Source organism: Numida meleagris, chromosome 3, assembly GCF_002078875.1.
Source record: "Numida meleagris isolate 19003 breed g44 Domestic line chromosome 3, NumMel1.0, whole genome shotgun sequence".
Lineage (NCBI taxonomy): Eukaryota > Metazoa > Chordata > Aves > Galliformes > Numididae > Numida > Numida meleagris.
The window spans coordinates 105,255,483-105,268,877 of NC_034411.1; the positions used below are offsets into that span (position 1 = coordinate 105,255,483).

Genomic DNA, 13,395 nt, shown 5'->3' on the forward strand with positions numbered 1-13,395 from the left:
AGCTTCAAAGAGCTGGAAGAAGCTTTAAAAAGTGGGAGGAAAAAGAAACAACGGCTGCCAACAGTTTAACAAATGTGCATGATTTCAAGGAACGTCATACAAGTATAAGTGACCAAAAATTTAATCCTGGCCTAATTACTTTTAGAGGAAAGGATGAGCACACAGTTTCTTTCCTCCTCCTTTATCCAATCTAACCCGAGCCATTACTGTCCCTCTAGGAAAAAAAAAAAAAAAAGAAGAAGAAAAGAAAAATCTCATGTTCTAAGCAATATTCTGTTCCATCACAGAAGCATCCAATAATTCAATATTTCAGGAAGGGAACAGGAACCACCATGCACATCCATACCAAATTCCACATCAATTGACACTGACTGTGCTGTTAAACAGAGATATAATAAAACACAGACAGTGGTGTTTATGCTTATCTATGTGCAAATTATAAAAGCTTAAAGCTAAGGCTTTGCGTTATTTTTTCTGCACCCTCTTCCCCTTCTGTTCACATAGAGTCTTTAATTCCAAGCACTCAACAAATAAATAACGAAGCCGGCAGACATGAATGTGACAGCCCTGATGTGGCCTCAAGGTAGTCCCTGGGACTGCACACTTTCCAGCTGGCTCTAAAATAGCACTGGGACAGCAGTATTTGTTTGGTCAACGCAGGAGATAGTTATCTCTTAGTCAGTAGAAGTGCATATTCCCCACAGTCAACTTCCCACTCTTTTCTCTGTCCTTTTCAGACCAAAAAGAGGAAAAACAGAAGCACTAGAGTTAGCAGATACAGTGTCAGCAGATAGGCAGACAGGCAGGAGTTAGGGTTAATAAACTACAAGCAGTCATTAACAAGGACGAGTTGTCAGCATCTCTCTCCCTGCCTCCTACTCCACAACAAAGATATCTAACAGCACACTGTTCTCCAGCCCTTTTCAGACAGAAGAGAGCACTTCTTGTGTCCCCGGCATCACAATAGCTACTGGAAGTGTTTTGCTGGCAGCTTCCCATCTCAGTGCAGATTTAGCCTCTTACTCTGTTTTTTGAAAACTAGGCAGAGTGACAGCCCTTGGCCGCTGGCTGCAGAAGTGATGGGGTTAATAACTGTGTGCTCCTGTGCCAGACTTCGGTCCAAAGCTCGTACAAGTTTAGTAATAACCTGTGGCCGTTTGCCCGAAGTATTCTTATTAGTCACACCACAAAGGCCTGAAATAGGATGTAGATTTCAAACTGTTTCACAACACTACTTGTGTGGACACAGAAGTTAATGTGTAATGCAGAATCCCACACTAACCTGTAATGTAGCCTCCCGTGGGCTTAAGGCTATCAAACTGCTTGTCGTGCTTGGCCCGCTCTTCCGCGGTGATGGCCCATATGTTCGGCCCTCCTAAAACAACAACACAACAAAAACTCAGAGATTGAAGATGTTGACAAATCAAGCACGTCGCCTGTGAAAGCAAAGCTTGGCTTCTTGAAGGGCAAAGCTAGAACCAGCCACACCCAGCTCCTACCAGTTTGGCAAGGGCATTATGAAATGCAAACGCGCTTCCCAGATGTGCAAGTGGCAGCTGTAACTACTCCTCAGCCCTGCTGCTTTTTGCTCTGCTTTCAAACAAGCCGTTTTGGCTTCCCAAGACACTGCAAAGTAGTTGCCTGTGGCCGCTGTCAGCCTGCAGCTCAGGCAGGAAGCATGCCAACCACAGCACTCTGCGTGAACCTACACTCCCCTGCCCCACCGGTGAACAAACAGGATTCAGTGTCAACTAAAGGGTCCCACAGAGGAGGCACATGTCCTAAAGCTGCCCCAAAGACTCGTGCCTCGTCTGGCAGATGCCCTAAAATCAACACTGGGACTGCTAATAAAAACAGGCTGGTTTTGTACGGTAAAGGAGTAACATTCTGGGTTTATTTCTTAAAATAGCACGTCATTTCAACTGAGCTTTTTTCAATACTTAAAAGGAAAATGTTTAAAAATACTATAGCCTCAAAGTAACAAGGAGAAGTTGCAAGGAATAATCACGTGTACAGAGATGAGCTGGTATAGTCAATGGAACCAGGAGTGACCAGAATCACTCACATCTGAGCAGGAAAAGCAGTTTCCCAGTAACTTCTTTTTAACTGGGATTTATGTACGAGAAGTTTTAATTGGGAAGCTTTTGACAAAACCTCATTTTCCAACCCAGGAATATAAGAACGAGCCAAAATTCTGAATGGAACCCCTAGAAATAACGTTAAAAACTTACTAAAAACATCTCTAACAAATTCTAATCATCATTACCACTTCCCAAGAACTGTTACACCGCTCCTCAAAGAATCGTATCGCTCAGTAAAAAGCAGCCAAGGAAACAAATGCTTCTTTCAGTAAGATTTTTACAAGGCTCTCTAAGGACTACCACCCTCCTCCCATGTTTACATATTGAATTCTTTACACTGCTGCTTCAAAGGGAAAGACAAATAGTTAGAAAGCAAACAAATAAGAGAAACTCAACAGAGATATGAATGGCAAAATGCTGGGAGGGCGTTTGGATATAACCTTGAAGCACCTGAGTTTGGAGTTCCACCTCCCCCTCCAGCAGCAGCTACCAAAGGTCTACGTTGAAGCGGCTGTTTCACGCAGAGATCTCGTGTGGACGAAGGAGAATGAAGATGGGACAAGGAACCCAGCATTGTCAGCTCACTGGCCTCCTCCTGGCTCTCCATGCCACCACGCTGGCCCAGCTGTCCATGGGCTCACCACTGGACTCAAAGATGGAGGCAGCCACCACGCTCCCCAGTGCTACACGAGCACTGACAGAAAGATCACACCACCCGCACCACTGCACCTTATCTAAGGAATACATTTCAAACTATACTGCAGGTTTCTGTTTATACACATACTGAAGTTCCCGACGTCATATAAATGTATCATGAAGTGTACGAGAAGATGGCAATTACTCTTCCAACCTACTGCAGCAAAACGGCCCTTTGCATAAAACGTGGTCACTTTTCTTTCTTTTTTTCCCCTCCTCAGTTTCCAAACAAAACGTGCAGAAGCATTTCTTCAGCATCCATCGCCATGACCGAGTGTAAATTTCATTCAAGAAAAGCCTGGACCGCAAACAACGTTATTATAGCAACAAGGGCATCCAGTAGAGCCCGAGCCGGACACCCCAAGAAGCTACTGCCCTGCCCAAGTGAGAACCATGAAGCCATGTGTCATCAGAAGTTTGAGGAAACGGAGAGAATACATATCCTGAGAAGGCCCACCTGCCAGTAATTCACTTTCCATGGTAAGAATTCCAGATTTTCCCTGAGCCGCAGGGAGAAACCAAAAATCCCTCGTAACTTATTCCATAAAGATAGGCTCTCATCTACTGAGGGCTTTTGTAGACATGGAAGAAAATAACGCAGTAGGTCTTAAGACCCAAAGCCCATAATACCTGAATATTCTGCTTAAATGTATAAAAATATACATACATTACAAGCTCAAAGAGAACATTCATTTTCAACAATTTTAGCAGTATCTCTCAAGAGCTGCCAACATTAAAGATGTTTAAAAGGAAATAACAGAGCACCTTGTAATTTAGAAGGTTGCAGGAAAACATGCCGTAAATTCCACACAGAACTGAGATAAGCAGGGTGGAGCAAGGCAATACCCAAACAAAGTCCTCCCGGGGCTGTGATTCTTTACAAGCTAAGATACAAAATTAAGGGCATAGCACAAAAGGGAAGGTGAAAGTGTTGCAAGGGCTTATTTTCAGCTTAACCAGGTGTCTGCGACTCTTTTGATGTTAACAGTTTGGAGATAAGAATAATAATAAGTATAAAAAACACTTGTATTGTAAGTGTCATTAAAAATAAGATCCCTCCAAGCAAAAATACCACATCAGTCTATCTGAAATCAACCCTCTGAACAACAAGGTTGAACACGAGGCCTTGGCAAGTCCACAAAGCGCCTCATGAAACCGTTCTTCAAAGTAATTACATGTTTACTTACACTACAAATGAGACCATCAAAATAAAGACTTACCGTAGCTGATAAAATTAGTTTGCAACTCAGCCCCCCTGCAAAATCACTACCAAAACACGACGTGATCCTCAGGAACACTGCGGTCATCTCCCAAAGCAACCACTTGTGCTGCAACTGACCTGTCAACATGGCCTGGTATACAAACTACCGAGTTTTCTGGGCCACTGAACGTCTTCTGATATACAACAGAGACAGAGAAGTGAAAAAGAAAAGTACAACTCCACTAAATCATTAGTGCTGCAGGCACATCAAAGTGTGCGACAATGGGAAGACCACTCCTGCAGGAAAAAACAAAGAGAAATTTGCCACCAAGACATATAAACTAAACGTATCCGGGCTGCCTCAATGGCCTTTTGCCCAAACATCTCAGTCCCAGGGCTGAGAAACGTGCTGCCGGTAAGCTAGATCTGGCCAAAGGGAACAACCAAGCTTGCCCAGAGCCTTTGCCATTCTTCATCCCTCACTGCCCCAGCTCTTAATCACAGCACATCGTACATGACTCACAAAAACTGACCTGCAGGCATCTAGCTCCTCTGGTCAGACTTGGGCGGGTTGGGATGCCTCGCCGATCACAGTTTTGGGGAAGAGGCACGCATCCCTTGGTGGAGCAGTGGTGAACCTTTGGCAAGCTAGAAATTCTGAGCTGGTACTAAGTAGTAGTACTAAGTAGCCAGGTTCTCATGGCAGGCTTTGCTGCAGCCAACAAACAGTACGTTACCGCTTCTCTAACTTAGCCTAAATTTCTTGGAAATTGTCGTGAGATATTTTTTCCCAATTATTAAAGGTATAGTTTTGAAGGGAAAACGACAGTGTCTTTGGCAAAAAGCCATCTCCCAAAACCACTGTTCATTACAAGAGGTTTCTTTGCAATCTCACAACTTCATACCTGAAGCATGAATGAAGCTAACACTGTATTTGACTACACTGGAATCAAAACTCAAGAAAGGCTGAACTTGGAGACTTACCTCTCCAACACTCCCTAGGATAAAGTAACTACTGCCTTCGCTTTCTTTTTCTATGAAAGAAAAGGAAATACAACACACATTTCTGTGTAATTTTTAGAAGACAGATATCAAATCTTTTGCTAGAGGTAGCTAGTATTTTCAGAGCAGACTCTTGATGAACATCCAGACTGACGAGCGTTCTCAAGATTCAGCATGGGAAATAGGGGCTCAAGGTCCAGAAACATCTCAGCTGATTCCTTAGACCAAATCAGAAAGGCTGGGAAAAACCAACAGAGAAATCTCCTTTACTTCCATTCCATGGCTCTGCAATACGTTCAAGAATTCAAAGTCACACATAGATTCTACCTACATAGAAAGTATGTGCAGAACAACAAAGACACACACACAAAAAAAACCAGTGCTGCAACATCATTCATTTAACATGCTTTCAAGATAAGTCTCTAAGGAAGACAAAATATATAATGTCTTTTCCTTCATGTGACAAGTATTACTACGTAATTCCATGCGGTGGCACTCACAAGTTCATGGTGTTGGAAATAAGCAACTACGCTGGGGATTAAGCAATATTTTCTGCTCCTTAAAGATCTTCCTAAACAGAAGACATCTTCCTAAAACAACTTTAGGGTACATTTATGACAGGATCACAGACTTTGGTAGGGACAGCTCTATTTTCTTCAGAAAATTATCAGCGTGATGCAGAGTCCTAATGGCTGTTCTAAAGGACGCGCTTTGATGGGCTGCCAACACAAAACAGAAACAAGCTTCTTCTTCCCTTAAAAGGGCGAGCTGCAAATGTAAAAGAGGGGAGAAAAGAAAGTGCAGTTCTAGAAGAGCAGTAAACAGCCTCAAAAATGCTGCTGTGAAACTTCTGCCACTGGTTAATATGACCTACAGGCAAATGCAGCCGTGCACACTGGTGTTATTAGTGAAACAGACAACTTCTTCACTTGCGGAACAGGGCAAGGCGTTACCACATTCTACAGAGAACTGTGTCTGTTTTTCACTGCTTGGTGCTGCTTGTTTGTTATTCTGTAACAAAAACTATGCTCCCACGAGCTACAAAGTTAATTAACTCCACTGAGATAATAAAACTAAATTGAAAGAGCACTCCCTGCGCACACAAGTCAGGAGGACGAGTGATTATACACCACCTTTTTAACCACCCAAAAAAACTAGCAGTAAACTTCATAATGACCCTAAATAAATATTTATCCCCGTGCTTAAAAAGGGGGAAATCTCAAGCAGCAGCTTGCCTGCAGCTTCATAACCAGGGACTTTCCATAATTCAACCACTCAGAGCATTCACTGCTGCCTCCCATCAAGCAGACTCAGGAGAACTGTTCGGTGTGCGACGTACTGGGATAACTCTACCTACAAATACAAACAGAGGGAGACTGGGATTAAGTTGACCACAGAAATATTCACTACAGATCAGACTGAATGGCCCCAACGGAGGCAAACGAAGCGTGCAATCACACTTCTTGTTTTTCCTTGGTGTTGGATACACACGCTAAGAGTCTCAAGCACACAACACTTCACCATCATTATGAATTTCCACATTCCCTATCAGCGTTTCTAGTATTCTCAGTACTCGTTGCTCTTGATTTTGTTGATTTTTCTTCATTTTTGTTGATTCTTTGCCCATCCCAAACGCTACCTACTCATCTTTGACTGCCAGCTCCCTCGGACCACAGCATGACCCACACTCAACCTCCCTTCCCCATGCACACATTAATCCCACCACTACCTGCCCCACCCGACCAGCAACACAGAGGCTCTAGGAGCACGAAGCAACACTGCAACAACTACCAGAGGAAAAGAAAAGAGCATGTCTGTGCTTAAGGACAGCTTGAGCAGTTTCTTTAACACATACCCTGTTACAAAGGAAACACCTGTAGCTAAAGCTCACTCAACAGTGGGAAAAAGCTCCTGGGTTTCCCCTTCCATTTTGTCTTTCTACTCAAGGTCTACGAATTGTGCCCTCTGAAGCCAAGAGTAATTTATTACTTTTTTTCTGTAGGGTTTTTGAAAGTCTCTGATGTGCTGTCCAAAAATAACTGTTCCACACAGCGAGGCTGTTAACAGATCTGGCCAAGAAACGCCTGCTCAACTCAAGGGCACGCTCACAGAAACGTGAAGAAAGAAGCAGCAAATGTTGCACTGCGGGGTGTAACTCATACTCCCCTCATCCTGCATAGGATTTCTACATATTGTGGTGCATTACAAGTGCTCAGGTTTGGTAGTTCACTAAAATGATGTATTGGGGCTGTTTAAGCACGTGCCCTGTAAACAGGAGCAGCGTGCCACACCATGCCGTGTTTTCACTGACAATGTGATAATTGTGACTGAAGCCCGACTTCAATGTACAAAACGTGTCGTAAAATAAGAACACGAGAACTTCTTTGCCATGCCATGATCTCAGTGTAGAAATACAGTCCTTCTAGAATGAGTATAATCCCTGCAACAATCTAAAGATGCAGCACCTCGGCTAGTGTAAGACACATCATAGTACAGTGCATGCTGATGGTGAAGATCCACTTGTTTTCTGAATTTTACAGGTGCAACTTGATGATTCCAAAGCACTTAAACTATCAGGTTGTAACAGTGGGATATGCCTCTACTTATGCAATCACAGTATCACTTAGCTCATTACGGCTATCCATTTTTAGAAGCTCCTTTTTAATTCAGTTACTGCCAAGCTCCACTGGAACACGACGCAACGCACCCAGCAAAGCGACCTGAAGGAAAAAACACAGAAGCAGCAAAGTGCAGCAATTTCCTTTTTAACATGCGTGAATGAAAATCTTTTTGGAGTTCTGTCAGAGCTCCACTAGTGCAAGAACAGATGACAACATGTGTGTAAACGTGACGGTACTCTGAAGCACACATCAGTGCGCTACCATTTACACTTGTTGGCTCTAGCATTTGTGTCGACTGATTCAATGGTATTTTATGAAGTTTTAATGAGACAAGATTTCTCGAATAGCCTTCCCCAAATCTCAGTTCAACAGCAGCAATAAACATTAAGTAATTTCTGCCTAATTGGAAAAGCGGTGCTCTTGAAATCACCTGTCATCGCTGAGTTACTGATGGGTGCATGGGAAGCAAGCTCGCTTTTCTACCCACTGACATGGATTCGTACAATCCAAATACTTCCTGATGGATTTCAGAGATGGAAAAGGGAAAATATAGTCACAAAGCCCCAACAAAAACTTCTCAGTGGGAGGTACACAATGCTCAAAGGAGCATTATCACAACACAAAATGGATTGTCCTCTGCCACATTCCCCCATACCCTGGGAGGCAAAGCCTGCCTCCATTTGTTGCTAGCGTAAGCACACTTCCAGCTGGCAGCCTCTGCAGCCTTCCTTGGCACAACATGACACAGAAGTTGGAAGATATGCTTATCCTTCAGTTTAGGGCAAGCCAGCAGTTCTCCTGGGTGAACTGCCGTCAACCTGCATAGAATCAAAGTGTTTAATACAGAAAGAAAAAGCTTTTCATCATCACCGCTCAGGAAGAAAACGTCGATGCTTAGAGCTTCCATTACTCAAAGCGGATTCTTTTTATACTGCTGCTCACCAGCATTCAGAAAAACCCTACTAATTAATTAAAAAGTTACAAAAGGACAATTTGTTTAATCATTGTCTAGCAAAACTCTCTGGAATGCAGCAGAACTAACAAGATTCAGGTCAGTTTTCATCTGCAGCAGCTAACAAATCTTCCAGCGCTGGGAGAAACACTGGCAGTAAAAACAACAAGGAAGAGGATGCAAAATGAACCTTGACATTAGGTTGAGCCTCTTACAACAACAGAATCTAACATAAAATCAGAGCAGAACTTTGTTCAAATAATATTATATCCTTTGCAGTAACTTCTGTAGTTATTATCTTCATGATATTTCCAGTTTCTCAGACTTGAAGAGGAAGTCTGGGACCAAGAGGAAAAGAGAAGAACCACCAAATAGAAAAAAAAACAGACAGGAAGGGTGAGACGGAAGGAAGATGAAGAGGCATTTCCTGAGCAATCTGTGGAATAAAACAAATTAGGAGATAATTTAAGAAACAAACCACGGTAATGACTGCCAGTTCAGACCAACTATTCACCTAGCTAAGTAGCCAGCTCCCAAGCTCAATATGTGGCACATAAGGAAAGCATGAAGTGAGCCTGTGGTGACATTTTCCTGGTGTAGCCTCTCAGCCCCCAGTGTAGCTCCTTATCTGGAAGTGTACCTCATAAATGGGGTGAAAATCCATCTATATCTAATCACCCACAGAATCCAAGTCACCTTTTGGCATCCACAGCTTTCCGTGCCTAACTGACGCCGTGCTAAGTGCTCTGTTTCATAGCTGCCAATGGAATTCTCATTTGATACTGGTTAATTCTTGTATTTTGAGAGATCAATTACCACTCTCTTGTCACCTTCCCAAGGTCAGTCATCGTTCTATACACATTTACTGTATCCATCATTCCAAGCTGGAAAGTCCCAGTCAATACAATTACTCCTCATATGGAAGGTGCTCTGATCATTCTTGCTACCCTCTTCTTTCTAAGTTCTAGTCATCGTACACTGGTAACACTTAGGGAAAGCTGGAAAAGAAAACACAAAGGTAACAAAAGCAAGAACACGAGTTTGCTTAAACTGTACTCCATGACATACGTTAAGTACTAATTAGCAGAATCTTCAGCTACAATCAGTATAAATAATAGTTTCCAGGCAAGCTAAAGAGTTGGATTTTAAACATAATGAATTTTTAAATGTCACATTTAAGAACTTCAGACTTTCAGTACCGGATTATACCGTAGTTCCTAATCCTGTATCCACAGCAGCTCATGTTCACTGAGAGAAGAGAATCAGGAACAGATCCTTCCTCAGGCATTACACTCTGTTAACTTTCAGATACCAGCAACCTGGGAGACTTGTGGAGCCAGAAGTCCTCAAGTTTTGGTTCCAAGCATTGAAGGCTTCGGATTCCTGCTTTTTTGAGACAATGAGTCCCCACCAAAAAGGAAAAGGAAAAAAAAACCCACATTTTCTGCCTCCTGTACGTTCAATAATTTCATTGTGTACTGGTAAGAAACTTAGTCCCACAAATGTTTCTTCTTTTTTAAGCTTTCCAGCATTTCACCTTCCAGCTATCTCAGTTATGATTGAAGGCTGTTGTTCAATTGTAAGAAAAACAGCAGATGTCCTCAACAACTGATCCAGCATATTGAAAAGCCCGGACCCAAAACATCCCTCATTAAAGTAACATTGCAGCATTGTATAAATGCATTTGACAGACTATGGACAATGTCTAAAAATGGTTTATTCTTGCCATTATGATTAGGGGGCTAAACCTGAACTCATTCTGCCAATACCAATTAATACTATCTCTCAACATGCATAGGCCCTAACGACCACAGAAGGCACGGTATTTAGATGTTAAAAAGGCAGCATCTACCACTATGCCAAAGCACTCTAAGTTGCACCAGTCATATGAAGCAGTTCTTCAGACTAGTAGCTCAGTTCCCAAAATGCTGGCGCTCATCTTTCCATCAAGATGAGTGAAATTTCCAATTGTCAAAGCCCTTTGAAGCTCTGCCACGTGGCAAATTGATGTGCGAGTCCCTTCAGAGAAGCCTTCAGGCTCTGGCTTCATTTTGGGGAAGTATCTGTTGATCTCCTTACGTTTTCTGTTTTGCCTTTTTAAGTACATGCTCTGAGGAATGACAAATCCACGAGGAAGTCTCACTGGCATCCAAAATGATTAAAGCAGCCTGAATTATACACATATTACAGATGATGAATCCCCCGGTCCCCCACTCAGCACCGTCTTACCTTACAAAACCTAACACAATCCTAGAAGTAAAACCTCATCAAGACAAGGCAGCTTAAGGTACCTCGGTGGATGAAGATGCAAAACTAATGTTTGCTAAGTCACCAACTAATGTTTAAGGTTGGTTTTGGATGCAAGGGACTTCTAAGGTCATCGTGTCCGGACCGCTGCTGCTCTGAGGAGGTACCACACATAACTCCTTCCCAAAAAGCAAGCTCTGCCTTATGGTGCTCAAATTCCTGCAGAACATCCCAGAACCGTTCCGATTTCCATCCCAGTGCACTAACAGCCAATTCATCTCTATTTAACTCAGCGTTACCGCCACGATCCCCAAGTCCAACCCCAATCCATCCCCCCATGCCCATTGACCAGTGCCACGTCCCCACAGTTCTGGAACACCTCCATGGATGGTGACCCCACCACCTCCCTGGGCAGCCTTGCTGCACTGCATTATGCAACAAGCACACAATATGACTTATTTCACCATCACATTCTACGATGCATTTCCTTTCCCTCAAATTAGAATAATTATTACGTGCTCATCCAAGACATCCGGTTGCCTTCCCCCTTAGTCACAGCCAAACCCTGGGCTCCCAGCACACAGCAGAAATTCTTCCAGCCTACAGCAGCATGACTATAAAGCTACTTGAGGAAGCACAGAGGAAACACGATGGAATCGAACCGATGATACGTGGTGCTTCCTGAATAATCCTCCCTGGAAAATGACTCCCAAGTTTGTGTCATCTGAAAATTGAACCAGCATACACGTGCTTTGCATTAACGATGCTGCCATAAATAATAAACGAGTTCGTTTGGTCCCAGGATAAAAATCCAAGCAGAATTTCGCTATTACAATGTCCTAGTCTAACACTTCCATTTTCTCTCCCTTTCAGCCAGTTCTTTCTCTAATAAACTCCAAAGACAAGATTCGCGAAGACTCCATCCACAAAATTCAGCAACTGAAGAAAGCATGGGATGCCGCCTCCATTAAAACCCAGCTCCTTTCATTACATTAACATTTATCTCCATGTCTAATTATTTTCAGCTTCCACAATTTCCAAAATTAAATATGAGCAAGATACTTCTGCAATCCTACAGAACACTTTCTGACTTCTTAGAACCGTTGTACCCAACTGATACAGGACGTGCAACCGGAAACCTAATGTTCTGCAGAGTTTGATAGTGGAACACATAAGTCCATGTGACTTGAACACATGAAGCTTGCTCCATATCAACTAAAACCAGTGTCCTCACGCAGAACTGAGGGACTAATTTACAAACGTAAGTAAGGCCACAGAATGTTTCTGTCCTTGTCTTTGAATTTCCCTTGTTTCCTTTGCCTTCCTTGAGGTGGAAGAATGAGTTCTGATACTTTCTTTGCAAGTTGTAATCCAGCTCGCTATCTTTATCTGCACTTGCTGATATCCAAGTCTACAGTTTCCGTGTCTGCAGTGCACACGAGGTTAAGAGTCATGTTGCACTCATTAAGGTTTTAATTGAACCATGATGACCAATTCCAAGAAATTTCAGACCAGGGATCTTGAGATAGACTTCTTAAATAGAGAAGGCAATTTGTGAGTGCATTATCCTTGACACCAGCGGAACCAGAGCCCCATTCAACCCACTCTGCACTGAATTCACCAACAGGGCAAAATCCAGCTTGAATTATTAAGGTTAAAAAGAAAGTGAAATGGAGTTATGAGTCTTACTTATTGCGTCTCAGCTTATCAGAGGTATTTTCCTGTTGGACCGCTACGCATTATATCAAAGGAAACAGGTGGTAGGAGGGAAGAGGAAGGACAAATAAAAACATAAACAGGAAAAGCACAGCTCCAAAATTCCCGTGGTACTTAAGGAAACTCTGAGAGATACTGATCAGCAAATACTGCTTTCCTCATTCCTGCCAGACTGTCAAGATTAAATTTCCCTAAACCAAGATCCAGCCCCAGTCTGAAAAACTCTAGCCTTTAGAAGAAGGGGAGTTAGGAGAACAGCAACATCTTGCAACTGCTCTCCAGCTGTAACAGAAAACATCCCATGACAGGGAAAGCTGCTTCGTGATAGATACAGCAATCACAAAGATTAATTAAGTGGAAATGCATTTTAAGCTGTTTCAGCTCCTGTCCTTTTTAACTGTTGTTAACTCCTTCAGCAATGTAATATTGAAGGTACTGGATATTTAGTTTAACTAAATGCCACTTTTAAAGGACTTGAGATGAGTTCCTTCGATTAGGCCTGGATCTCACAGAGATTGGACTCCAATGTCTGTGATCCATCTGGTGCTGTATGCATGCTTTGCAGCTTGCAGCCTTTCCATAGGAGACGAAACACATAGAATCATAGAATTAGCTAGGTTGGAAAAGACCTACAAGATCATCCAGTCCAACCATCCACCTACCACCAATAACCCCACTAAACCATGTCGCTCAATGCTATATCTAAACGTTTCTTGAACACCTCCAGGGACGGTGACTCAACCACCTCCCTGGGCAGCCCATTCCAGCGCCTGACCACTCTTTCAGAAAAGTAGTATTTCCTAATGTCCAGCCTGAATCTCCTCTGGCGCAACTTGAAGCCATTCCCCCTCGTCCTGTCACTAGTTACAAGAGAGAAGA

General features: G+C 42.9%; 1 protein-coding gene across 7 annotated transcripts in view; it reads right to left on the reverse strand.

The window, feature by feature from the left end:
- ITSN2 (intersectin 2) overlaps positions 1–13,395 on the reverse strand; it is a 68,750-nt gene that overhangs the window by 42,154 nt on the left and 13,201 nt on the right. For all 7 annotated transcript variants that reach the window (XR_002436764.1, XM_021391348.1, XM_021391351.1 and 4 more), the window contains exon 3: positions 1,283–1,375. Coding sequence is in view for 6 of the 7 variants with exons in the window: in XM_021391348.1 (XP_021247023.1) it covers positions 1,283–1,375 (93 nt within the window). In the remaining variant the exon portion in view is untranslated. The remainder of the gene's footprint in view (positions 1–1,282; positions 1,376–13,395) is intronic.